Source organism: Cryptomeria japonica, chromosome 3 (genome assembly GCF_030272615.1).
Source record: "Cryptomeria japonica chromosome 3, Sugi_1.0, whole genome shotgun sequence".
In the NCBI taxonomy this organism is placed as follows: Eukaryota; Viridiplantae; Streptophyta; class Pinopsida; order Cupressales; family Cupressaceae; genus Cryptomeria; species Cryptomeria japonica.
The window spans coordinates 848,364,992-848,391,505 of NC_081407.1; the positions used below are offsets into that span (position 1 = coordinate 848,364,992).

Consider the following 26,514-nt stretch of genomic DNA (forward strand, 5'->3'; position numbering starts at 1 on the left):
TCGGTGAATACTAAACTTTACTCGGTAGACATTCCGCCTTAAATAACCGATAGCGATAACCTTAGGGTTTACCGACTAGGTTCTTTGCTTGATAACATAGTATAGTATTAACCTTTACAATTTACAACATATGTATGATGTTAAAACAATCTAAACATCATGATCTCATCATTGTCTGATTCGGTAGTAGTTGCCCATTGAATATCTTAATTCATCATAATCTTTCCTGTGTCTTTTACCGACATCTTTATACTCTTTTAAATCATACTTCTCAAGATATGGCAACATCATACTAAATTAGAAAATCAATTTCTTGACATCAATGACAAAATAATAATATCAAGACAGTAAACATCTTTAATCAGTTATATCCATAATCATCAACAACCTTCTCAATATTCTTATGAAATGCCAACAATCTTTCATCGTATATTATAATGCAATATTGCCAACAAGAGGACTGGTACTTTTACTGGTGCAAGCCGCCGTCAGGCTAAACGTACTAAGAGGAAAATTGGTCATGTGGGTCGATGGCTTCCTCCTCCTTAAGGAGTTTTGAAGATAAATACTAATGGATCTTTTCGAGGGAATCCTGGTCACGTTGGTATAGGTGGTACCAACAAAGATAGTTCTAGAGATGTTTAGTTTTTCTTTTCCATTTATAAAGGGCTTCACATGAATAGCTTCATGGAGGATCTTGCCATCTTGTGTGCTATGGAGAGAGGTGGTGTTCTTGGTTGGAAAAGGATTATTTGTGAATCTAATTCACAAGTGGTGGTGAATATGTTGAATGAGCAACAATTAGATGATGCTAAATTGCATTTAGCCATTATTAGTTGACAAATTCTAAGTTTTAGTAGGTCTTCGAATTTGTTACCTTTTCTCACATTCCTAGGGAGTGGAATAGAGTAGTGGATTATTTAGCCAAATGGGTTTTTGAACGAATGCAAGGTTGGAATGTTGAGTGGAGATATTTGCCTTTGGATTTATCTCATATGTTTGAGTAATTAGTTATGGAAGATTGAAACGTGTAATTGGTTGATTTTTGTTGGGGCATGGGCCATTCTTTCTTTATAACTCTCTTCTATGATTAATAATTTTTTATTCCTTTTGAAAAAAATAAATAATAAAAAAAATTTATATGAATAATTTACAAGATGAAATTGATTTGTTCTTTAATTCAACATAATTCTTCAAATAAGCAAGTAAAATATTAGAAAATTGTGGAATCATGGTTTCAATTGCTTTCTTGTCATGACTACATTCACAAATAAAAACACATGTATCAAATTCATTTTAATTTTAAAGTAAAAAAGTGCTATTAATTTCATTTTTACTATTGTGATTTTATAAGTTTCTGAGATGTAGGGATATGACAATATACAAAACATGACAACCCTTTGATATTCTAGAAAGAGGAATTACAAATCATATACCTATAAATATTTTCAATAGCTTGTTTATTTCTCTTTCTAATTTGTGAATCAAGAATATAACCAAATCAAACTGATTTGTGCTTTAATTCAATATAATTCTTTAAATATAGGTTTTCATAAAATTACTTTTCTATTTGTTTCAAATGTGACATGTAGGTCAAATATCAAATTTCTTTCCCTGCTAGCTGTGCATTGTTCCAAAGATTTTATCACATGTATATTGACAACTTCTTCATACCTATGTTGCCTTCTCAATGCCAATTCTTTATATTGCAGGTTGCAAACTTTTATTTGTCAAACATTTCATTTGTCCATTTTCCATGCCTGGGTTGAAAAGTTTACAATTTTAAATCCTTTCATCAACGATTATATCATTTTGTTAAACACTAAGTAGGCCTAGTAGCTATGAACCTTTTAGAGATGCATGAAACACATATTATAGCAGACTTTTTTTGTGCCTTGCAATGATAAGCAAAGAAACTCTTTTAGAACAAAATAAAACACAACATAATTGTTTTAGAATGAAATGAAATATTGAATACATATTTTTGATAGAATATTTCAAGATTTAGTTAAAATAACAAGAATAGCAAAAAAAACACACAATATTCATGATACCTGGAAGACATGCAGGATGATACTAGGAAGGGATGTAGTGCATTTGGGTAGGCAACCTAAATGTGGTGTTGAATAGGCATTAAATGGAATGCTTTCTTAGGATTTCTATCTTGATTTTTAGCGTTGATTCTGAATGCCTAAGCCACCCAATTAATATTCCTCTTTACAAAAATAGGCAAAAACATCATATTCTATTGTTGATTGGATTTGTCATAACATTTGGGGTATATATATTTGTTGGTGTTCATAAAACTCACTGAAGCTATTATTCTATCTAAAATTTATAAATCATTAAATTTGTAAATCTAGCAACATCCATGGTCTACCATTATCATTTTCTTTAGAGTTGCTTATATTTTGTAGTTTCTAATATTTATTAGAATCATTTTAATATTATATTAAATACTTCTATTATTAGTTTACTGTAGCGTCGTAAATTGTCACCGGTCCAATTTACACCTCATGTTTGTGCTCCCACTTTAGCGTGTCCTATCCTCATCCCCTCTCTAGGTTCGTTCAGGTTTGATTATCCAACTTTGATGTCATGTACGTCCTTTTGTGGGTCCCACAATGAGATGCCCACCCCCCATAGCTACTTGTTTTGGTCCTCTTTGTAGAAGGACCTACGCCTTGGTTCCAATCAAAGGGGCTCCAATTTGAAATGGGGTAGGCGCTATATCTCCTTGCCAAAATTAGATCCCCGAGGCTACACATGACTATTGGAGGGGAGCCTAATTAGTAAATCACCTAGGGAACCCTATATAAAGACATCCTATCAATTCATTTAAAACTAGAAGGGCATCAATTAAAGTATTCGTGCATCCGTGAAGCATTCATTATCAAGCATTTTCAAAGATTCAAGGCTACATATTTGAATCATTCAAGCATTGTGGAGCAAAGTTACATCAATCTTCATGCAAGTATGTGTGTGTGATTAGGGTTTATGTTCATGTGTTTGTCATGCCATTACATTTAACACTTGTGATTACATTCAAAGAGCATTGCATCATCATCAATAATTGTAGATTTGAAGTATATTTCCTTAACATTTATTTCAGTATTTGCATTATTTCATTCATGGTTAATTTCAAAACTAGGGTTTGACCTAAGACAAACCCCTATTCCCAACAGGGAATCTGACAGAGTTCATAGTGACGAATAGGTAGGCACTCGACGATGGAAAATTAGGAGGACCAAGGCGAATCTATGCTACCTGATCTCGAAAAATTAGGCCAAACTTCAGAGGACAGGTTTTAGACATCTCATTTTCTCAAATTCAGGTTGGTAGCTTCGTGGGAAACATGTAATTTACTAATTCTATTGAATCTCTTCAATAATCCCCCATTTTACCTTAATTTCATAAATAATCACAATTCAACTTAGACAAAAGGCATCAACACACAACTGGTAAATCTGATCAACATTCTCAACCCTCTTTCTAATCAAATTGAGGCTAGATCTATTGGGTTTACCCCCTTCTTTCAATGTATGGTTAATTTGGTTAGTTAGTGGTTTTATTTATTGAAATTCTTATTCCAAATTTACACCATTACATTTACAATATTTTCTTCATGAATTGTATTTTTTTGTAATTATCATTAGAAATAATACTAGAATTGTATTTAATTTTAGTACTACAAATTTTGGTGAACTCTTGAAAGTATTATCATTAGAATATTTTGAACTTGAAAATTATCATTAACACACAATTCTAATATTGTATCAATTTTTAAATCAGTATTTATAAATTCAACTGTAAACTCTTTGTCAAATTTATAGAACATCTTATATAAATTACGATCAGTATAATCATTGCACCACCTTTCAGTGCAAGTGCTAGTGTTATTATGCACAGCAAGTACCTGTTGAAGTCTAATTTTTTCTCACAAACCTGTGACATGTTTACATCAATCACAAAATTGTGGTGGATGTACTGACCGAATCTTAAACCAGTTTCAACAATGGTCATACTAAAGCTATTTTCTAGCTAAATGCATAACTGCCATCGACTTGCACATAGGCCATCTGAATGTTTTGTTTGCAACTACATATAGGCCAGGCAAGCAGGTTGAAGGGTAGGTTTGCACTGAACCAACTGATAATATAAAGAAATTTATTATATGGGACTTCAAACCCTTGCAATGAATGGTTGCTCTTCATTGTCTAAAAAAGTTGCTCTGCCATTGTCATAAGGTTCTACGTGAGTGCATCAAGCCAGAGGCTGATTTATGTTTAAGTTGGATAGAAAGATAGTGGTAAAGAGATTAGAGACATTTTTTTCCTGCATCCTAAGTTTCTTCATTGCTAGTCAAGTTGGATAGAAATATAATGGGGGTAATTTGCTGCAATGTAATTGAAGGCCCTGAACATTCATTTCTATCAGGCGCTTTTTCACAACTCTAGTAGGTATTGCCGTTTGACTGTAACCTTGCTATAAAGCTACTGATTTCAATAGTGTAAAGAGCAGGGAAAAGTTCTTCATAAAGAGCATTTATTTGAAAAGTTCTTCATAAAGAGCATTTATTTTACAACTTCAACGCAGTTACCACTATCCTCTCATGCAGTTCAAGGAAAAAGCCAAATCCAATATTGTTTGTTGAATATAATCTTGCCATGAGAGTACTTATTTCAGCAGGGAAAGAGCATGGAATTACTCATCATCAAATGCACTGGAACCCACGCTTAATGTCATATAGGATGCTGTTCTTTTAATTTATGATTTCAGTGCAATTGCCGCCATTCCTTCCATGCAGTTTAAGAAACTTATTTAAGAACACCAATAGCAGGGTACATATAGCTAAGAAAGAAACAAATTACATGATCTTCTCTACACATAATTGATAAAAGAGATGTTAACAAAGTTGTAGCGTTTCTGAGGAAATTTACCTGTAAATTTCTGCAAATGAGTCTTTACCAGTGATGTATGTGAGGAGTTTCACATCCTAAAATAATATGAGACAGTAAATTAGTGCACACAATATCACAGGACAAGAACCAACATTGAAGCATATCAGACTGAAATGCAGCACAAGCCTTTTCAAGTGCATCTTCAATAGATTCATCACTCGATTTTTCATTGCCACCTTTCGTCAAATGTGGCAAGCGACTGCGCACTTGTACTTCCCGCAACTCCCCTGTTACAAAACACCTTGAATGCCTCTTTCAGTGTCTGTAAATGGAATTAAGAGTCCATAAGAAATGTGCTTAAACATTTTGCATAAAATCTAAGCTTCATTCAAGTTATTCTTTCACCTACCAAGTGGAAAATGGAACGGTGATAAAACTCGCATTGACATATTGCAGGTGTTTGCCATGCAGTCAATAAATTTCCTCATGAATGCCTGAAAATCAACAAAAGAAAATAAAAACAAGTTAATATTCTACAGAATGACTCAAGGAATGAAATTTCATGCATATCTTTAATATGCCAAAGCTAATCTCATTGTGCAACGTTTGGCATGTGCAAAATTCACAAGGCCGTATCTTAGGCTTCACTACCACAAGATTTAAATGCCGTGAATTCAATTCCCTGTACTGGAAGTTATCGCAGTAAAAGAGTTGCAAATAAGATTTTATCCGCTCCCGTGCACCTACCATGTCTTCCTTTTCTGCCTGAAGTTCAATGCAAAGCGAACCTAATATCAGCTAGCACCTAAAAGATGAACAATTAACATCTAAATTCAAATAAAAACTTGAGAAATTAGCCCGATCACAGACTAAAACATCAAACTAGCTACAATTGCAAAATTACCTCTTGATCGGTGGCTGCATCTTCTGCATGCGTAACTAATGGTGTTCCCTCACCAGCTATATGCTGCAAAGAACAGCTTGAGCAAATTATTGCATTTTTTTAAGGCATTTTGTCAAACAGTTTGCATGTCTTGTGAATACCAACATGGTTAAAAACATATCATTTTCAGACAAATTTTTTACAAGCTAAAATGTTCTCAGACTAAAGATGGCAAAGTAGGCATGCAAATTAAAACAACATTTCTATCGCTTCAGCATGTGAAGAGAGAACAATAACGACAATAAAAACATAGATGGCCAGGGCTTTGGCAAAAATAAGTTGAGAATCATGTCTGCAAAGAGCATCGGCTGTTGTGCATTTGCCCTGAATCAAAACAAACTATCAAGCAAATCCATCTGGCAGCTATAAAGCTGAAGCCTTCAACTTTAGTCAGAATCCTGCCTACCTGTGCTGAAATGAGAGGTTTGAAATACAGTGTGGACAAGAATCAACAGAGAGAGTAAGTGGATTTTTGTCAGATGTTATCGTTGCAACTACGCTCTGCCTGCAACCCCTTGACTGGTGCGCTGGCAATGCATGCTGTGGGACATTGAACATTAGAAAATGCCAAATTTAAGATTTGGAAATCTTCCAAACTTTGCAAAAGTACTGTAGTTTCTTTCTCTGTCAAAATAAAAATCAGAAAGATATTAAAACTTATTTTGATTTTTGTCCAGTCCAATTATAAATTTAAACTTGGTTTGATTTTTGTTCAGTACAAATATAAATTTAAACTTGTTTTGATTTTTGTTCAGTCCAATTATAAACTGGAAAAGGATTTAAGGAATTGGGAAACACAAAAAAACAAAGGCATTTTTTTAACAATAGATCTGCTCAATTTATGAGAACATATTTGGTTGTACAGTTTGTGATGAAGATTAACATGCAATAACAGCAGAAACTAATAAAACTTGGCTTCTGGAATGCAATCAAAATTTGGAACTAAATGTTTCCTGTCGTTTGTCTGCTAAATGAGCCTGACAAAATTACTTTTTGTTCAAGTATTGGACCTATCATCATTGTTGAATTATTGTACCTCAAATCTGATTCTACGGGCGTGGAGTCATATCCTGTTTCCAATCTATTCGCGCCAGAAGGATCGATGACCAGATTTCAAATATCCCAATAAGCATGGCAATCAAGCTTGTCTGTAGTAGCTCATATGCATAGAGGATGACTTTAATGACTCCCAGCTATATTTTATCGAGCGCAAGACGGTACAACGATGACTTTTATTATCCTCCATGCTTTACAGGTTAGATTTCTCAGGATCACACTTCTAAGGCCTGCAAAGTTACTACATGTCTGACAAAGTGTCTCAATCGACCTCTGAGGTGAAACTTTGAGGGTAGGTGCTGTTAATGAAACTTTTCTTATGGTAAGTTATTTAAAAAAGTTGAAAATATGGATAAATATCATTTATTCAAAATGATTGTGAAAACATGGATAAATCAAAACAATTACTAGATGAAGGACGCGGTTAAATTGGTTTCAAAATGGGATTATAAAATTCGTGTTATTGATTTTTATCAAAAATTTTCAAAAAATTAAAGCTGTAAATAATTTTGCTAATCACGATCCACGATTTGTAATTTTTGACAAATTTCGTGTTATTGACTTTTCATACCGTTTTGGAGCTAGTCTAGCCATGGCCTTAGATGAACAAGTATAGCATCAACTTCCAAGAATGTCCTAACATAAAATAATAAAAATACTATGTGATTGAAAATTTTAGAACCACCATGTGGACAAAGTAGATTGGGTGGAAAAAGACATACTACATCAAAGAGTTTAACTTAGCTAAGGACCATGGTGAAAAATCATATTTAGGGGCTGCTATTAAAGAGAAAGCAGGGTTGTTAGTTGCACAATTGAGGACGAGATTGCATCATCTTAGGTGTGAGACAAGTAGGTGGAAGATACCCAAGGAAATTTGGGAGGAAAGACTTTGCATTTTTTGCAATAAGGCAACAATAGAAACAAAATGGCACTATATCATGGAATGCACGGCATATGAAGATATTTGTACTCAATATGAAGAGGGTTGGAAGGTCAACAATATGCACCAGCTATTTGAAGAAGAAAAGATCAACCAGATGACCAACTTCCTTGTGAAAATTAATAGTAGGAGGTCCGACATGGAAAAGAGCATGAAAATAAATTAAAGATGTTTTTCTCGGTCCCATAGGCTATTTAGTCTTGTGGATCTCGTTAAAATCTTTCTTTCTTTCATTCATTCATCATTCCATCACATGCATATTTTTTCCCACATGAATGTTTAGATTGTACGAGATTGGATTGATTTCCAATCTACTGCTAACCCTACTGGGGTTAGAGTTTGTATCTTGAGTTTGTAATCAATTGTACAAGGGTTGGATTTTTATTTGAGGTATATTTTAGTTCGATTTAGACTTCATTCTGTAATTAGGGATTGCAAATTTTTATTTTGGTGTCCTACAGTTACACTGTCTGGTTTGCAATACAATTTTAAGCATGTGATTCTCATTTGATTGATATTATATGAATATATGCTTAGCTTTGAATGCCTCCAACATTTTGTTAGCATATTTTGGTAAAATTTTAGTCAAGGATTAAACCTTCTACCTTGTAGTTTTTCTTGCATTTTATCTTGTTATAACTGTCATCTTCTTAAGGAATGGAATAGGTACTTTTTTGGTAGAACAAAGAGTGCATCTAAATACAATTGGATTATTAAGAATGTTCATATTGTAAGCCATTTTAAGGTTGTGTCACTGTAAGGTGGCGATTACTTTAAAACCATCAGATTGCGGTTCAATGCAGGCAAATACTTATTGACCATTTGATTCTATTTCTCTAGGCATCGATCTATTTTTCATCCCCCCAAGACTTGCGTTTATCCTCCCACAAACACAAACAATCAAATACAAATCCTCTTATTGTAATTATTTTTTATATTTTTGATCCATGTCATCTCATATTAGAAGCCTAAAAGTTAATAAGAGTGGTACATCCCATTGCCAAATCTTGCCTACTCTTGTCTTAAGGTATGAGATCCAATCTACAGTGATATCACTTGTGTTTTAACCAGTTCTCAAGTGTGTAAATTTACCATAGGGTTACCCACCTAGCTCTAGTAGAGCCTAATGAATAGAAAGTGATCATATTAGTGGAGGTGATCCTTTGTAAAGTTGGCCAACACCTTGAGGTCCTTGAGCATAAAGTGTGACATACTTTAGGAGATCTCAAGGCCATTAGTTGGAACCACCAACACAACAAACTAAGGGGAAAACATGGGGAAATGATCGACAACCTAGGAAATACAAAGGGAAAGACAAGGACATAAGGGAGACCAATAATAAAATTACAAGTGCCACTGAGAAAACATGACAAGGGATATATAGGGAAGGGGCAAACAACAAGGCTAGGAGATAACATAGGTTGAGGGAAAAGCTAAAAAATGACAAAACACACACAAGGGCTAATATGGCAGAATTGATCGCATGCATGTATGAGAAGGTATGCAAATAGTGTTATCACACTAGCTTGGTCAGACCCCTATTAATTGGTGTTTATAATCTATAATGTTTTGATTTCATTCTCTTTTGATTAAATGGTGCAATAACTGATTCATATGATATTAGGGTTCTAAGGTATGTTTGTAAATATGATACTCTAGACCCGAATTCAAATGAATTTGGTGAGGAAGTTAGTGGATAACCATCATAATTTCAAATCAATTTAGCTCACAATTAGTAAGAGGTGATTTGAATTTTGAGCACTTCTCATGTTAGTGATCTATCCAACTTACATGATCATGACTATGATCACATTTAAGATGAAGAAGTGTATGAACTAAAAAATGTATATATCAATAAAAGTTAGTGTGATTAGATGAAAAAGATAGGAAAAATTAACAAATTTTGTCAGGTTTTATGTTTAATTAATTTAAATAAATATTAAATTGAAAAATTTTAACATCTCTAACAGATAAAATTATAATATAAAATATTATAACATAAATTAATAATAGAATTATGTACTTGTAATATAATTTTTTTTTTTTTTTACACCTTACAACTTTGCACATGGTTGTCCTCCATCTTTATATGTACTTTAAACAAAATTTCAAGGTAATATTGGAACTTTGCCCATGGTTGTCCTCACAACTTTACAAAGATGTCTAATCATCTAAGTGTTGGGAAGGAATACAAGGGAAAAGTGGCATATAAACGTACATTTGTGATACAAGGAAATTTGACTAGGTATATTGCTTTTAGAGGTGGACAATTTAATTCCTCAAAACTTTATAAAAGGCAAATTTAAATAGGAAGAAGGGCCAAAGCTAAAGTTAAAAAGTTTGCAATGAAGTCAAAGCTTAGAATACTTTATAGGGCCAACAATTAATTGTTTTGGACTCTTTTAAAAGGCAAAGTTGCATACCTATAGGAAGAGGAAGAGTGACCCACTTAAAAAAAGTACCAATATGATTTACATAATATATCTCTCGAGGTTTATAGAGGGAAAAAAAACATTGGTGTATGAATTTTTTAATATATCTTTAAAAAGGTATTTTGTTATAATGATTAGTTTAATAGAATTGTTATTCATTTGAAATTTAGTTTTTAGAATTTAATTTTATTAAATATTAGAATAAATAATTTGTTGAGTATATTTTAATGTTTTTGAGAAATAAGAGATTTTTTAATTTGGCGAGTTAGGTATAACATTGGTATGGTGGTCATTAAAGTTCAAATACCTATTATATCGTTGAGTTGTAAGTCATATGCCTTCCTTAAACTAACGTACTTAAGGTTATAGGTTGTTGTGCTTGCAAACTATGGACCTTCGTTGGTCGTTGAACTTAGATGTTTGAATAGGGTAATAATGCCTTGGGGATTAAGCCCTCTAATAGTGATATTAGTGGTAAAGTCATTGAGAAGAGATATCTTGTAAGTGGTTTCTTAGACTCACATACTAGACTAAAAACCTAAATTATTAAAATTATAAAATTGAACATTGTAAAAGTATAGTTTTAAACCTGAATTATTGAAATTATAAAATTAAATATAAAAATAAAAGATATAGATGGATAGATAAATAGAAAACTTTGTTAACAATAAAAAATAACAATATATCGACTGAATAGGTGGTGTACTTAGTCAAGGACTTTGGGTTCTTCTCATATAGGTTTTGAGGTTGATTCTCTCTACTCGAACTTACCTGATGGTGACGACTTGCAAGTGGTTGTTGTCATCCCCAAGGGGATTAGTCTCATCCTACGAGAGGTTTAGGTCAGGTTGGGTTACAAAGACACCCTTGAATTACCATTTGTAAAAAAATGTATATCATAAATTAAGTTTTATGTAATATAAATAATTATTTATTTTTAATTATAAAGATATTCAATTTTTTTTTTAATAGTAATGTCTAGGAACATATTTAAAAATGGTATATGAATATATCATATTAAAAAAATAAATAAAAGAATTAAGAATAATGAATGGTGAATTTTCAAAATAAAACTAAAAGTTCTATACAAAAGAAAAATAGAAATAATGTAGATAATTTATTTTTTTTAGACTGCAAGAATCGGGTATAGCACCCCCCTATAAACTGCAGTGCATCGGGTAAACTTTTTAATGTGATCGATGGCGCTGGTGGGACACGTCCTTCAGTACCATGTGGGCTGGGGGAAGACTAAACCTCATGACCTCGTGCTTCACTACTGGAAGCTCTCGCCAATCGAGCTAGGCCCCCAAACCATAATGTAGATAAAATTAAACAATTCTTAAATTTATATATATTTTATACCCATGTATGTACATAGATAATAAATAAAATCATTTTGAAGTAAATACAATCTTTTAAATAAATAAAATAGCTAGAATTTATTTATTTATTTCATATTTTTATGTGTTTAAGATATCTATATTAATTAATAATAAATTTAAATTTAAAAATTAAAGAGTTGGAAAAATAATAAAAAAAATATTTAATGACAAATGATAACAAAATTAATATCAATTAATATATCAAATAAATTGAATTAAAAAATTAAATTTTATAATTACATTCTTATAAAATCTATATAAAACAATGATATACAATTGTTGAATATATACTTTTTTCACATTACTTAAAGAATAGTTTTCTATATTATACACAATTCTAAGTACACATTGTTATAAAATTAGACAATCAAAATTGCTTATTAGTGGGCATTTTAAAATCCCTTTCTAATAAGAAAAGATATTTGAAATCATTATCTTATGCTTGAAAAGAACATTATAATAACCATCTTCCTTTTACATAAATTCAATCTAAACCTATCAATAGAAAGAATATTTAGAATATTTTTGGATTAATTTTTAATGTAATTAATGTAAATAAGTAAAAATGTTTAAAAATGATAACACAATAAATGATAAAATTTATAAAATTTAGTTATAAATTGTGATAAATGTCAAATGTTGATTTATTTGTGATATAAAAACATCAATAAAATTTAGATGAATGTGTTGAATTAATGAATGATTTGTTTATTATTAATCATTTTTATAATTATAAAATTGATTTTGTAAGTAAGAATTTAATGTAACATGTAAATTTGATCTATGTTTAAAAATCCAACCTATACTAATTTTTAGATTGACATTTTTGACTTACTTCGATGTTCTTGGTCTACCCTAACTTAAAAAAATGTTTGTGATTCTTTTAGTTTACACATGGTATGGATGGCTATTCCCGTGTGTCAAATCATGTAAAGATATCAATTCAATGGCTATTAAGAGATTGAGGATGAAAACTCTTAACCAATGCAAGATGTTAGCACTTGGGTAACGCGAATTTTGATAAATGCTTCTGATAATGTATACAAGTAGTAATAATAGTTCTAAGATGTAAGAGATGTAAGTGATATCAAACGTCTCTAAAATGAACATGGGCAACCCTTTTAAATATGACATCAAACATCACAAACAAACCATTTCACTACCTTGAATCAACACACGAAGATTAAATTGAATCCAAACTAAAATTTAGATTTTAAAATTAAACAAATCATTTATACAAATATATAAATGATTTAAATCACTTTTACAACTATTGATAAAAATGCACTCATCTATTAAATTCTTTCTTTTATCCCTCTTAATAAAAATATATCATCTATATATTTATCATTACATACAAATCACTCAAATCAGAATGGACCCAATCTATAAAGAAAAAAGGCATAGGTAGTGAGTCTGGAAGAAAGAAAAGGCGTAGAAGAAGTTAAAAAGAATGTGATGGCTCCCTTCCATTACGGTGAATTATGCCAAGCTTTTTATAAAATTCCTTTAGTGGGAAGACCTTTACCCTCAAAGAGAGCCGCACATATTGACAGACTTTCCTTTGTATTAAGGACGAAGACCTAACCAATAGAATGTTGCTTTCACACTTAGCACACAATACTATTGAAGATGACACTCGAGTTGACCTTGAAAAAAGGGACTTCTTTTCTAAGGTTTTGCTTTTGTTTTTGTGTAGATTTAAATTATGAGTATTTAAAAAATGTGACTTCATTCTTAAGATATTGCTTTTGTTTTTTATGGAGACCTAAATTTAGGAGCATCATCTTAGGTCACTTGTACATTATTGTGTCACTTATAGCATCTCAAAAGAAGAATTATTTTCTTCGTTTGAAGTACATTAGGTAGCCATCTTTTTCCATAGAGTAACAAACATTCAAGATTTCTCTAGATACAAACAATTAAGTAAAGTTAAAAAAAATATATTTTGGTTCATTTACACATCAATTTGTATCAATAATAGCAACAATCAATAGTTGACTCAATGATATTCATTGGCATCCATATATAGACATTCATTGTCATCTTATTATCTTCCTTTATTTATAATTAAGTTTAGTTTTGGGGGCTTGACTAAAGTGCAAGGAAGTACATAATTCCAACCATTGTGTAGAAATGTTCATGGAGCTCTTTAGTACCACCTTTGTTTTCTTTGCATTAGATAGTGCTACGCTTATGCTTATTATAAGTATAAGAGACCTAGTTTTGTGAAATAAAATCTCAAGTTTGTAGAACAAGATCACATATTTGCAAATTTATAATCACTAATATGATTATATCCGAACACTCAAATTCTCATGATCCATTTGTCTTAGCTAAGTTTTAGTAATCTAGACATATATTTTAGATCTTAACTCTCTGTCAAATGTCATCAAGTAAAGCTCATCTCAAAGTACACAAATCCTTAAGCCTTCTCATTTTACTTGAGCACACGATTAGTTAAAGACTTAGTATACTTCAATCTATTTTCAAATTTAACTCTTAAGAATTCTAGAGGGCTTGAATTTTATTAGATTAATTACACCTTTTACGTACTTAAATGGAGACAATGTGTTATTTTCCTCTACATATATTGGCAACTTCCACATCTAACCCTTAGGGTTAGGTTCTTTGCTATTCTAAGTTTAAGATTTGATTTCTTGATGTCACAACCTCATCCTAATATTCCAAACATTCACACATATTTATTGGTACTTTAATTTATGTATTCATTTGTTTTGATATATTTAAGATTTAATAGACAATAATAATAATTGGTAATGAAGCATATACCATAATACAAATTGAAACTAAGTGTGAGAATAAACCAAGACAAAAATTAGTAAAGGAAATTAGTTAACGTAGGAAATATTCTGCATAGTAGCTGCTCAAACTTCACTCCAATTAGTTACCACTCTCACTCCCTTGACAAAATGGCAATTAAAAATAGATAATACTTAGTGTTTTAAATCGTGCAATAAAAAATTGCTCTTACTTTCGGCAAATTGCAAACTATGAGACGTGGCTAGGATTCTAGTGAAGCCATAGTTTAAAATTAAATGAACAACCTCTCTTCATCACATCATTGATGTTGATCTATAAATAAAATAGGAAAATTTCCAAATGTAACTTGAAAGGTTGAGTCAAAACTTGAAGATTATCCACCTTTTTTTCTTCCTTAAGCTCGTGTAACTTATGACATGTGGCCATGCTGCTACTTAGCTTATTTTGGCTAGCAGCAACTACTCAACTTCTTGAGAAGCAATTTGTGGAGTAGGTGGCCCCATGGAAAGTAAAATGGCTGCTTACTTTTATACAATCCTCTTAAATCATGTTTGTAAATGAAATTATTAGTAATATTTTTGCAAATAAAAATTGTAGGCAAATAGAAAGGAGAGGAAAAAAATATGGTAGAGCCACATGTCAGTTTTTTCAATAAGCAACAACTGCTTATTTCTAGCCCCCCCTTTCTTTTCAGAGCTTATTTTTCAACTTTTAAGCAGCTACTCCTCCACTAAAATAGGGGAAGATTCCAATTTATCCTTTTTGCCTAGTTAAAATTTTACATGAGAACACTCTGGCTGCTTAAATTTAAGCAGAAAATGTTGATAAGCAATCGCATGGGGACATGGGGTTAGACGTGGTAAGGGGAGAATAAAACACAAGGAGAGAAGCCTCCCACATAAGTAGACTAGCAGTTGCATGGTTTTTATGCAATGAGAGCCGATAGGGAGAAGTGAAATTTTAATTTTCTTTAGGGAAGTTGGGGAGGCTGGTTATGTGTAATTTAACATCTTAATTTGGCATGCTATGTTTGTGTTGTATATTTGTTGTATTAAACAAAGGCAATTGTATGTATTGTTCCGTTATGGTTATGAAAGGGAAGCATTGTAGACTTGTGGTGTTAATGTTTTATGTAGATGTTTAATAATGGAAGGATGTACTTTTTTGCATTGGAGGGGAAGCTTGCAAGTGTAGGTTTATTAAAAAGGTGATTTCCATTTCATTTTGGGTTTTTGAAAGGTGTGGTTTTTTTTTTGTGGTTAAAGCTAAAATGTAATGCACCTTGCAAGTATTTGGTTTTTGTTTATTGTGTAGGGTGTTGAGAGGGGTAAAATAGCAAATTATTCAGAAACAAAGTGATGCTATATTTTGCACAATTCTGAAGGAAATTAGAAACTGATTAATAAAGTGGATTGTTTGTTTTGTTTTGTTGTAAAATATTAAGTGTGTTATAAGTCATGAATAATTTTTTAAGAATATTTTTTTCTTGTAAGGTTGAATGTAGAAGTGTTATTAGTTTTTATAGAGTATGATAAGTACGATGTGGGATCTGCGTATGCTTACAAACTGAAACACATTTGGAAGAGTAATATTTTTTTTTTAGTTCATGCAGAGATATAATATGGAGTTGTATTTAGACAAGTGTGAGTAACTGTTTTGTATCATGTACAAGTATTATTAATTTGGAGACACATAATTTAAAATTTATGTTTTTTTGGCGAATTAATAAGTGTCTTTTAATTGTATAGTAGTAAGAAAATAGTTATCGTTTTGAAAGTTTGATTGTACAAGTGTTTGTGAAAATTTTCAACCAATAAGTTAAAAGAAGCATTATAAGTACATAGCACTATAAGTATGAAGGAGTATAAGCATGATATGTAAATTTTGTACATTCTCCTTTAGAAACTTATGGTGGTGTGTATCTTTTTTATGAAAAGAGCAAATTGATTGCGATCATCAATGGAAGTTTGATTGACCATGCAAGTAAAAGAGCAGGGCTAAATTAGATTATTAATATGAGTTTGATTTATTGATTGTTAGGAAATATGGCAAGTAGACACAGAGACCAAAAAAGAAATTGTAGATAATTTGAAAGTTTTACAATATTTGAAGCACATATAAAAGAGAACAATTTGATAGGAATGTATTATAGTATTGTTATTTGGAGAAGTATATACAAAGAGGTGAAGCAATATCATTTTAATTTTTGAAAGCGTATAGTTACAATTTTGAATATCATAATGATATGTTTGAAAGTTACAATAACTATATAATAACAAGCATTCCCCATCGGCCATAATAGGCAATGATAACATCTGAAACAACTTTTTTTTGTGTGGTGGCTTTCATGTCAATTTATAGATACAAGTAAGTGAAGTATGAGCACGATGAGAATGCTTCTAGAAGAGCTGTAATGGTATTGGAAGCTAGCACATAAAAAAAAACAATGCAACTGTTAGTGTTGTATAGGAAGAAAGCAAAGGAAACATAGTAGAACGGTAGAAGGATAGAAAGGAAGTTGTACAAACAAAAGTAAAGAATATAAAGATGGAAGAAGAGAGTATTATTACCTTCAATATTTTGTTTTTTTATTTTTATTTGGAATGAGAAAGTATTCATTGAAAGTTATTAGCAAAAGCTATTGATAGTATCATTGTGGGGAAGATACCAATCTTTATCTGCAAGGTAAAAAAAAAAGTGATAAGCGAGCAAAAATTGTAGGACAAGTGTGTTGTAATAAGATAAGTGGATTAGAATTGATGGAATTTGAAAAGCGGTGTATACAGTGACTAGACTGATCATGATAGGATTGCCTAACACGTGAAAATGTGTATGTATGCAGGCTACAATAGGAAAAGAAACAATACAAACATTAAGAGGTAAAGATCGAAAAGGAATTTGACAATGAAAATAAGTAGTTGGGCAAAAGAACCGCAAACTGAAATCTTTTGTACCTGTTGAGTAGAATTAGTTGTTGAAACCATGTTTAGAGGCAAGGAAGTTTAACAAGTACAACATCTGTATAAATAAAAAACTCTTCAATCGGTAGAACCCCAATTCCTTGCCAATGGTTCTCCACCCTCCTCCACTGATTGAAGAGAATTATGACTGTTATAGCTGCACCCTTCCTGAGCAACATGTGCACCTTGGCCAAGTGCAGAGTGCTCAAGTTGTGTAATGGGTTGACTATAGTGTGTGATCTGTGTATATAACATTCCAACAATTGAAGGAAGTGATGGTATGTGGAAGACAAACAATTTGGCAATTATAAGTGTGAGGCACATGCAATGCATATCAATGGTGTGCAAAAAATGCTATGTAGAGAAGAAGTTGTGTAGAGGGACTGTAAGAGCTAGGAGGATATTTATTGATGGTTCAGGTGGTTGCCAAAAGGGCCTAATTTTTATTGTGGAGAAATAATTAACTATACTCAAGAGACAATTATATTATTGCAAATGCAATGGTATATGCATTTTTTAATTATCATACTGCAAGGCATGTAGTTTTTGGGAAGCTATATATATACATATGTATATATATAATATACACAGTTGGAGATGTATATTTACATATGTACATGTGTATAAATGGATACAAAAAGAGTCATAGACATATTGTAGCAGAGTGTGAAGTTTTTTTTTGTTTACAGTCATAGGTATGCTTATTGGAGGAGGAAACCTTTTCCTTTTGGGAAAGCAATGGTTTGAAAGAAAGCTTGTTTTTTTGGGTGCATACATAGAAGCATGTAATCATATATATATATATATACATATGTACTTGAGGAGGTAGATAACATTGAAAGAGTTGAAAGTGTTAGTCTTCTAGTGAGGTATATTTTCCAATATGTTTTTGGCGAGTCCTCCTTTCCTGTGCGATGGCAAGACATTTTAAGTCTTCCAACGTATTGGATAGGAAGAACCTGTAAACGTACATACACATATACCTATCTACATGCAGATGGATATACATACACAAACATAAGATGTTTTTTTTTCAAATGAAAATATACTTAAGCATGTATATATATTGATTAAATATAGATAACTATGAGTATGTGTGTGATTTTTTGCTGGAAAAGCTGCATATTTGTGTGGTAATGTTACAAATACAATACAATCATCGAAAAAATATTTTACAAATAGTAAAAATTATCAAGGTAAGAGACATGTCTATTATAAGTAGCATAGTGCATATAAGCAAAGGATACAATATAACAAACATATATTGTTTGTGAAAACTATTCTTTTGTTAGATAATATAGTAAGTGTAGAGTCTATATAATATGTATAGGTAAATAGTAGTAATGCGATAAAGTTCTGTCCAGCCAAAAAGTTAGTGAAGCACAACAACTGGTAAAAAAATCATTAAACAAATGTACAGGGTAGTTGATGAAGCCTGTTTTATCATGCACGCAGAAGGAAAGAAATGTGCAATCCGTAATGTTAATTTTTTTTGTAAGCATACACATGTGAAAAAAATGAAACAACAAAATATTTACTAATTACCAGGCATATGAGAAGGGTAAATGTGGACGTGGATATTCCATTTTCCAAGATTTTCAAATATGCAAGTATCACCTTCTTTTATCCTCGTTTCATAAATAAATTGCTTTCAACCAACAGAGAACACTGGTGTACCATTATCAATTATACATTTAAGAAGCCAGGAATGACCATCGCGTGTGCAGAGAGTTAGCTGAGTTTGATAATGTGGGAGGCATAGTGCATGTGCCAAATGTTTTATAAATTTTTGTAAGAAGGCAACAAAAACACAAGTCAAAACAATGAAATACTATATAAACCAAGACATAACCTAAAAATAATTTTCAGTTTCTCACCATGAGAAAAGGTCCACCAATATTCCATCGTTTTACAACCATCGTTGTGTATGGTTTACTTGAAACAAAGCTAGTAGGTGGTCCAGGGGTTGCTGAGATGTAGAGGGGATAAATGAAAATAAGGAGCGAGTATTTAGTTGTAAAATACAAATTGAAAGCGGGAAGCATACAACAGGCGCACTAATACTTATTTTGTTGAGAATGGGTGTAGTAGAGTATACTGACCAAGAGAGGAATGATGTTGGGAGCAACTTTCCACATGGTTGATTTTGGCAGAAATTGGAACCTCACCACTCGTGTTATCAATGCCTTGGAACGATTCACGTGGAAAAGATGGGGCAAGCTTATGTTTAAGTGATGAATGTGTACGCACATTATGAAGAGGGTAGTTTTTTTCACAGCCTATGTTACCAAATATTATAAATTTGAAAAAAGAGCTGGCCATGTATTTGAACACAATGAAATCTCCATGTTCAAGGCTATTATCAATTACAAATTGTTGCCATCCATCGGTAAATTGAACAACATTGTGGTCTGCAAGAAGAAGAACATCTCACTGAATGTCTGTCGGTGCTTGCAAAATTACATATGTATTGAGGATATTGGAAACCACTGGCACAAATGTTGGTGGTATTCTATGAAAAATCATCAAGAGAAAGTAAAAAAGTGCAAATAGTAACAAAATAATAATATAAAGAAAATTGGTTTCAGTTAAAGGAATATGTAGTGTACCAATTTGTAAAGTTCCCTTCCAGCATCAGTTTGAAAAAAGAAGGAACTGTTCCATGTTTGATACAACAGTTATATGAACATTCTTGACATGGTGGGGATGCCATCGCGTCCTGTTGCTTTATCTTAGATGAACTAATAGTATGTTATTTTTGTTTTTTGTATTCAATAAAGAAACAAAAGTGTTTAGACGACACATAATGCAATCATTAATAAACATTGGAGACACGTTTTCGGAAAGAGTTTGCTTGTAATGTGTGATTGAGAGAAAGATCAAATAAAACCAAAGTAGAAGCACAAACAGATGAAAAAGTGTACACATGTCCACAACATAAACACACACATATAAACATAGGCACAATCCATTTAACACCAGGACATTGCCAACATATATAGAGATAAAGGATGTTCAAATAATAGCATCTTTATTTTTTGCATAACAGATAAAAAAAATATACATACTATTAAATATCAATACATTTTAAAGTAATCATGTATGAAAACCCAATTATAGAAAGACATTAAAGTAAGACACCACACAAAACAAGTAATAGAAGAAAGACAAAATGAACCAACAATTTTTGGTACATAAGCATAGAACAAAACAACAAGAAATATCATGTTATGAAGGTAGGAAATGAACCAAATACAATGCAAAATCAATCACCAAACTTTACACCTACCAAGGAGAAGGTATGTAAAACAATCACCAATTTGTAAAAGCAACAGACCAAAGCAGACATATAAGTACCAGACATGGTTTGGTAGGCAGTATATATGTAGATATAAATGAACATAAATTAAGAAGAGAATTTGTACATATTTGAAGCTCGCTATACATAATTTGTATGGGTTAATATTATCAAAGAATGATTTTGTTTAATATGCTTATTTGTTTCTATGACGATAGAATTGTCAACCATCTAACAAGAAAACAGTTCAATGGCTAGGCACTATATCAAAAGTTTTGTGTCCACAAGTAATCTTCAATCAATAGAACCTCAATTCCCTCCCAACGGTTCTCCACCCTCCGCCGCCAATTGAAGGGAGTTTTTTGTTTTTATTTTCAGTTCCTACTTGAGCAAGGTATGCACCTCGGCTTAGTGCGCACTAGACCAGATTAATGGTACACACACACACACACACACACACACACACACACACACACACACACACACACACACACACACACACACACACACACACACACACACACACACACACACGCATACGCGCACACACATTATTATCTTTTGTCTTATATTTTGGTGTATTGTAAAGGCGCTTAGTTATACATGCATATGAATGCATAGTTTAAAAGGATAAGGTCCGTTAAAGAAACATTAATGTGAAAGAATAGTTGTTTATTTTCATGGCTACATACATGCATGTAAGCATAAATATATGTATGTATATAGATAGACATATAACCCAGGAAACAATTAGCATCAAAATTAGTTTCTTTTGTTTCTCTTCTTTGAAACACAGAAAATGCAACAAACAGGTGTTGAACATCCTTCTATTACAGTAATGGGAAATGCATTCTGGAAGTTGTAGTGACAAGATCAAAGTTCACAATTAATTTTGGGTTTTCATTGTCTGCAATTTATTCTTTGTGCCTATGCGCTTGGGCATGTATATCTACCTAACTAGATATGCATGTAGGCATGTAGGCATGTAGGAGGCATGAAGATGAAGATAGAGGGCATGATGTATATGTATTTGACCAATGTATGACAACATAGGAATATGTTTACCGATGTCTGTTTTTTTTCAAAGAGGAATGTGGTGGTGAGTTCATATAGAACCCATAACGTCTCGTATTGATGGCTTTGGCGGTCACGGGAAGAGTCTACATTAAATGCAGCTAAAAACTTGGTTGTCGTAAGGGATGTTTCATGAACTTGGGAAATGTGCCAACCAAGCACATTAAATGTACATTGTTGGCAACAAAATGTGGATGTTGAAACAAGTTGGATTAAATGCTTTGTCGACGCAATGAAAATTTCATGGGGTAGAGTAGCATATGCATCATTTGCAGTATATATACATATAGATATGCATGCACATGCATAATTATATGTATATGCAGGTATATATATCTACTCTAACAGTTTTTTTAGGATAAAATGCCTATATATGCATGTATAGCGAGGCAATATCTATATATATAAATGATATGCATAAGAATGTTGAAAATGCTCTTTATAACAGAGGGCATATCAATGGTATCTGAATAACAAAGGATCAATATTTGTAAGCCTTGGGAAGCCACAAAGTTCGAGCAAGCTTGATAACAATATACCAGATGCCACTGATATGCTCTTTTTTTATAGTGAGCATATCAAGTACTTATACGAAGCTGTTATTTTTTTTGACCAGGATGCATGTTCTTTCCACCTTCTATCTAAGAAAGACTACAACATCCACTATGTTTGTTTGTAACATTGTCATGAGTAATCTTTGATAGCCAAAATAAAAAACTAGTTTTGTATTCAACAGTTTAAAGGCCTTGGAAATATCTCATATAGAAGCAAAATACAAGATTGGACAACGACAGGGTGGTTATTAACTTAAACTTTTCCTATAGTAAACATATATAGGTAAGCATGGATACATTTATATATGCATATGCAAGGGTTAACATACACTTCAATTGCAAATTATAAAGTCATCAAGTATAAGCACTATAAGTGTACTGCATATAGAAATGCATGAATAAATAGATGAATTAACAAGTCCAGATGTTTCTTCAAAAATAGGGCCAAGCAAGTAATGAAATAAGGAATATGAATGCTATAATACAACCATACAGAGGAATAGATACTTTTTTCACTAGAAATCCATAGTAAAGGCACATAATTATTTAGAACCATATGAAAAGCTAAAGAGGACAAGGAAAAAACAAGAATATAATGATGAAAAGACATTGAAACTTGCAGGAAAGTTGAAGGTTGTTCAAAGATTTCATATAAATCAACATGCATTAAAAGGGGAAAAGTGTATCAGATGGCAACATTCTTCAATAAGACCAACACAATAAACATAATAACGCGGTTATTTCTGATGAGTTTTAAAACATGAAGTAAATGGAGGGAATTAAAAAGATTACACAATTACTATGTTGAATCTGTGAGTTTAGCAATCTCTAAGACCAAGAGATTTGACTTAGCCTTGAAATCAACCTTTGAAGCCCTTGTAATTGTAAATTTTAATCTTCTTTCAAAGTTATACATCTCTATATTTATGTGAAGCGTAAAAATATATGAATTGCATTGAACAACTTTGATAAGAGCAATGGGTTCGAAAGGGGTGTTAGTAGCGTACTGAGGCATGTAAAGCTCTTTTGCTAAGATCTGCAATATTGTCTTTGCCACATCATCAAATGTAGTAACCCTGATGCAGCCAGTATGATCATAAATCCTCACCTGTAATATATATCGATAAGTATATTCAGGCACCTGCATTTCACACCTAGGGCAGAACCATTCATCAACCTTTTTCTGAACACATTTTTTTTGCATTCTTTCCCGTTGACTATTAGCGGGCAAGCAAGATAGCAAAAACAATCGTGCTAATAAATCGAATAGACCAATGATGATGGGGAAAAGCTGGGGGAGAAGGAGGATGATGTCATGCTAATATTAGCAAACACCTACATCAAAATATTCTTTTGGAAAATGAAATATCTTTGATAATAAAATATTCTCTAGTGATGGAATATTTCACAAATATTCCTTGACAAACAATTACAATCGAAAAACTTATAGGCAATTGAAATATTCCTTAAATGGTAGGTAAACTACACAACAAATAAAATATTCCTTAGGGGCAATGAGATATTGTGTAGTAGTTGGAAACAACAATGTACATGTGTTAGACTTGAGCAAATTGATGTCATGCTTACATAGGCAATACTCAACAACAAAAAATGAAAACAATTTTTTTTACCTATACAAATGACACAAAGGGTTTTAAGAACGTACATCAAGACAAGAAGATTGCATGATTAAATAGATTTGAGATTGTAGGTAGTATCATACTCATACAACTATATTGATTTGTATCTATAGTACAAACTTTCCTATGACCTCCATGGGTGGCTCTTCAAAAACTCAAAAAATTTGTTCTCTAAAAATACATGTTATCTGTGGATTTTAATTTCTTGACACCTTTGAGCATAATGGTGGTGTCTATTTCACTCCAAGACACCATTTGAAATCGAATGCCCACAAACCTCAAAACTTTAAGCCAACTTAGGAAGGGATTCGCAAGTTGGCTCTAATACTGTGTTGGAGTAGCCAAGATCACTTACAAGATCCAAAATACTTCCATAAATGAGCACTATACAAAATGATAATGAATATCATTAGGAACATCAACATGTAAAATATATAAAAGAGCCTTGAATATGAAGGTAAAGATGAGGAGGTGACAAGGTAGGAGTGTAACTTTGACTACCTCTTCAAGAGTGAACACGTGTAGAACTCTATGGACAAGTGTTGGAAGACTTGGTGAGTCCACATGAGATGAGACAAAAATTGACATCTCCCAAGTAAGATTAAGAGTATTGTGAATAGGACTCTCCTAGGTAGGCTAAAAGATAACTAGTTTAATAAAAACTCTTTTTCACACTAACATGATCTACACCATCAATGGTTATAAGGTGATTCATAATAAGACCATTTGAGAATGGTTACACACAACAATATCCATACATCTCCAAAATATTAGTCAAAAGTATGTGTATGGGCAATCAAGTTATGATATAACACCATAGTGTTGTGATCAATAGTGGAAATTTTTTATCCTATGGCATGATCAATATTATTTCCTCATGTTGAATTTCTTCTAAGTGTATCTAGTTTAGGCAAGATTTATTGAAGAAGTTGAGAATGTACAACTTCTGAGATCCCAAGAGCATCTGCAAGCAAAATAGCTGTCACAAGAGAAGATTGGAGATAAAACACAAAAAAGACTCTGAAGAAAAAGATTATCATTCAGAGAGGGAATAAAAATAGAAAAGTTACAATACAATCCATATGACAGGAGAATAGAAACCCTAAAGATGTACAATTCTAAAGAAACCCTAAAGGGATAAAGAGTATTTAATAATTAGAATAATAATTAAATACCTACAATATTATTAAATGCCTAAGTTTAGCTTAAGTGTAGAGTATAATAGACTAACAATTAAACAAATAATTATTAGCTAATACAAGATAGCTCTAACACCCCCCCTTAAGATGAACTTAGGAAGTAGCTAAAAAACTAAATGCAGGAAAGCAAAAAAGCAACTACAGGAAGAAGGAAAATTTGGGTCCCGACAACAAGGCCTGATGAGGTACCCAATCACAACCAAATCTCTATGAAACAAAGAAATAGAGAAAACCACATGGGAAAAAACTCTACTCCAAAAAGAGATGGGAAAAGCATGCAAAAAAAAACATGAAGGAAGGAAGGCCTCAATGAGAGCCCCCAAGGACAACTTCCTTCACCCCAAGCATAGAGCACAACTGAAGATAGCACAGATATGCAAAAGGTTTAGTGAAGATGTCAGCAACCTGCTCCTCTGTAGGAATGTACTCCAAGATTAGAAAGCCATCCTGAATCAACTGTCTGATGAAGTGCATGTGAAGCTCAATGTGTTTAGACCTTTGGTGCTCCACTGGGTTGCGGGAAAGGTGAATGGCACTTTGATTGTCACACCAAAGAATAGTGAGACTATCAGGAGGGAACCCAAACTTAGTCATCTACTGCCAAAGCCATAAAACCTCCTGACTGGCTAACACCGTTTCTCGGTACTCAGCCTCTGTAGATGATAATGCAATATCAGACTGCTTCTTGCAAGACTGTGTGATAGGACCAGAACCAAGGCAAAAAACAAAGCCAAAAGTAGACTTCTGATCTTGAGCATCACCAGCCCAATCTGAGTCAGTGAAGCCAACAATGTGAGGGGATCTTGAAGTATAGTGAATACCAAACTGTGTAGTGCCCCGAATGTACCACAAAATACATTTGGCTACTTGCCAATGGCTCTCATGAGGATCATGGGAGAACCGAGAGACAAGACCAATCACAAAAGAAATATCCGGGCGCGTATGTGTCAGGTACAACAAACTACCAACCAACTGCCGATATAAGGTATAATCCACATAAGGTGTAGAGCAAGTGGGAGACAAAACAACACTTGACTAAAATGGTGTGGCTGTAGGCTTGCAAGTAAGAATGTCAAATAGGTGAAGCATATCAAGAGCATACTTCTGCTAAAGTATGGGAATCCCATCAGAATACTGAATAACCTGGAGACCCAAAAAATAGTGCAGAAGGCCAAGATCTGTCATCTCAAACTGCGCCATCAAGGCTCTCTGAATATCCTAAATCAAGGAGGATGAGCTACCGGTAATGATAAGATCATCAACATAGAGAACAAGAATAACTATATCATCCCCCTGACACTAAATATATAATGTGGGATCAGAATGACAACGTGTAAAGAGTGTGGAG

The 26,514-nt window shown here is 32.6% G+C and overlaps 1 protein-coding gene across 6 annotated transcripts; it reads right to left on the minus strand.

The window, feature by feature from the left end:
• Positions 1-1,593: 1,593 nt before the first annotated feature.
• On the minus strand, positions 1,594-7,170 carry LOC131033617 (uncharacterized). 6 transcript variants are annotated; one of them, XM_059216963.1, is made up of 8 exons: positions 6,881-7,170; positions 6,251-6,468; positions 5,806-5,868; positions 5,553-5,666; positions 5,311-5,395; positions 5,088-5,188; positions 4,941-4,996; positions 1,594-1,760 (listed from the first exon to the last, which is right to left on the minus strand). In XM_059216963.1, exons 4-8 carry the CDS (start codon positions 5,649-5,651, stop codon positions 1,724-1,726), a joined length of 378 nt encoding a protein of 125 aa, XP_059072946.1. In that variant the 5' UTR covers positions 5,652-5,666; positions 5,806-5,868; positions 6,251-6,468; positions 6,881-7,170; the 3' UTR covers positions 1,594-1,723. The 6 variants fall into 6 exon arrangements, 2 of the variants coding, with proteins under 2 accessions (XP_059072946.1, XP_059072947.1); XR_009371775.1 differs by having other exon boundaries at positions 1,601-1,760; positions 5,138-5,188; XM_059216964.1 differs by lacking the exon at positions 1,594-1,760 and adding an exon at positions 3,880-4,796.
• Between the last annotated feature and the right edge of the window lie 19,344 nt (positions 7,171-26,514).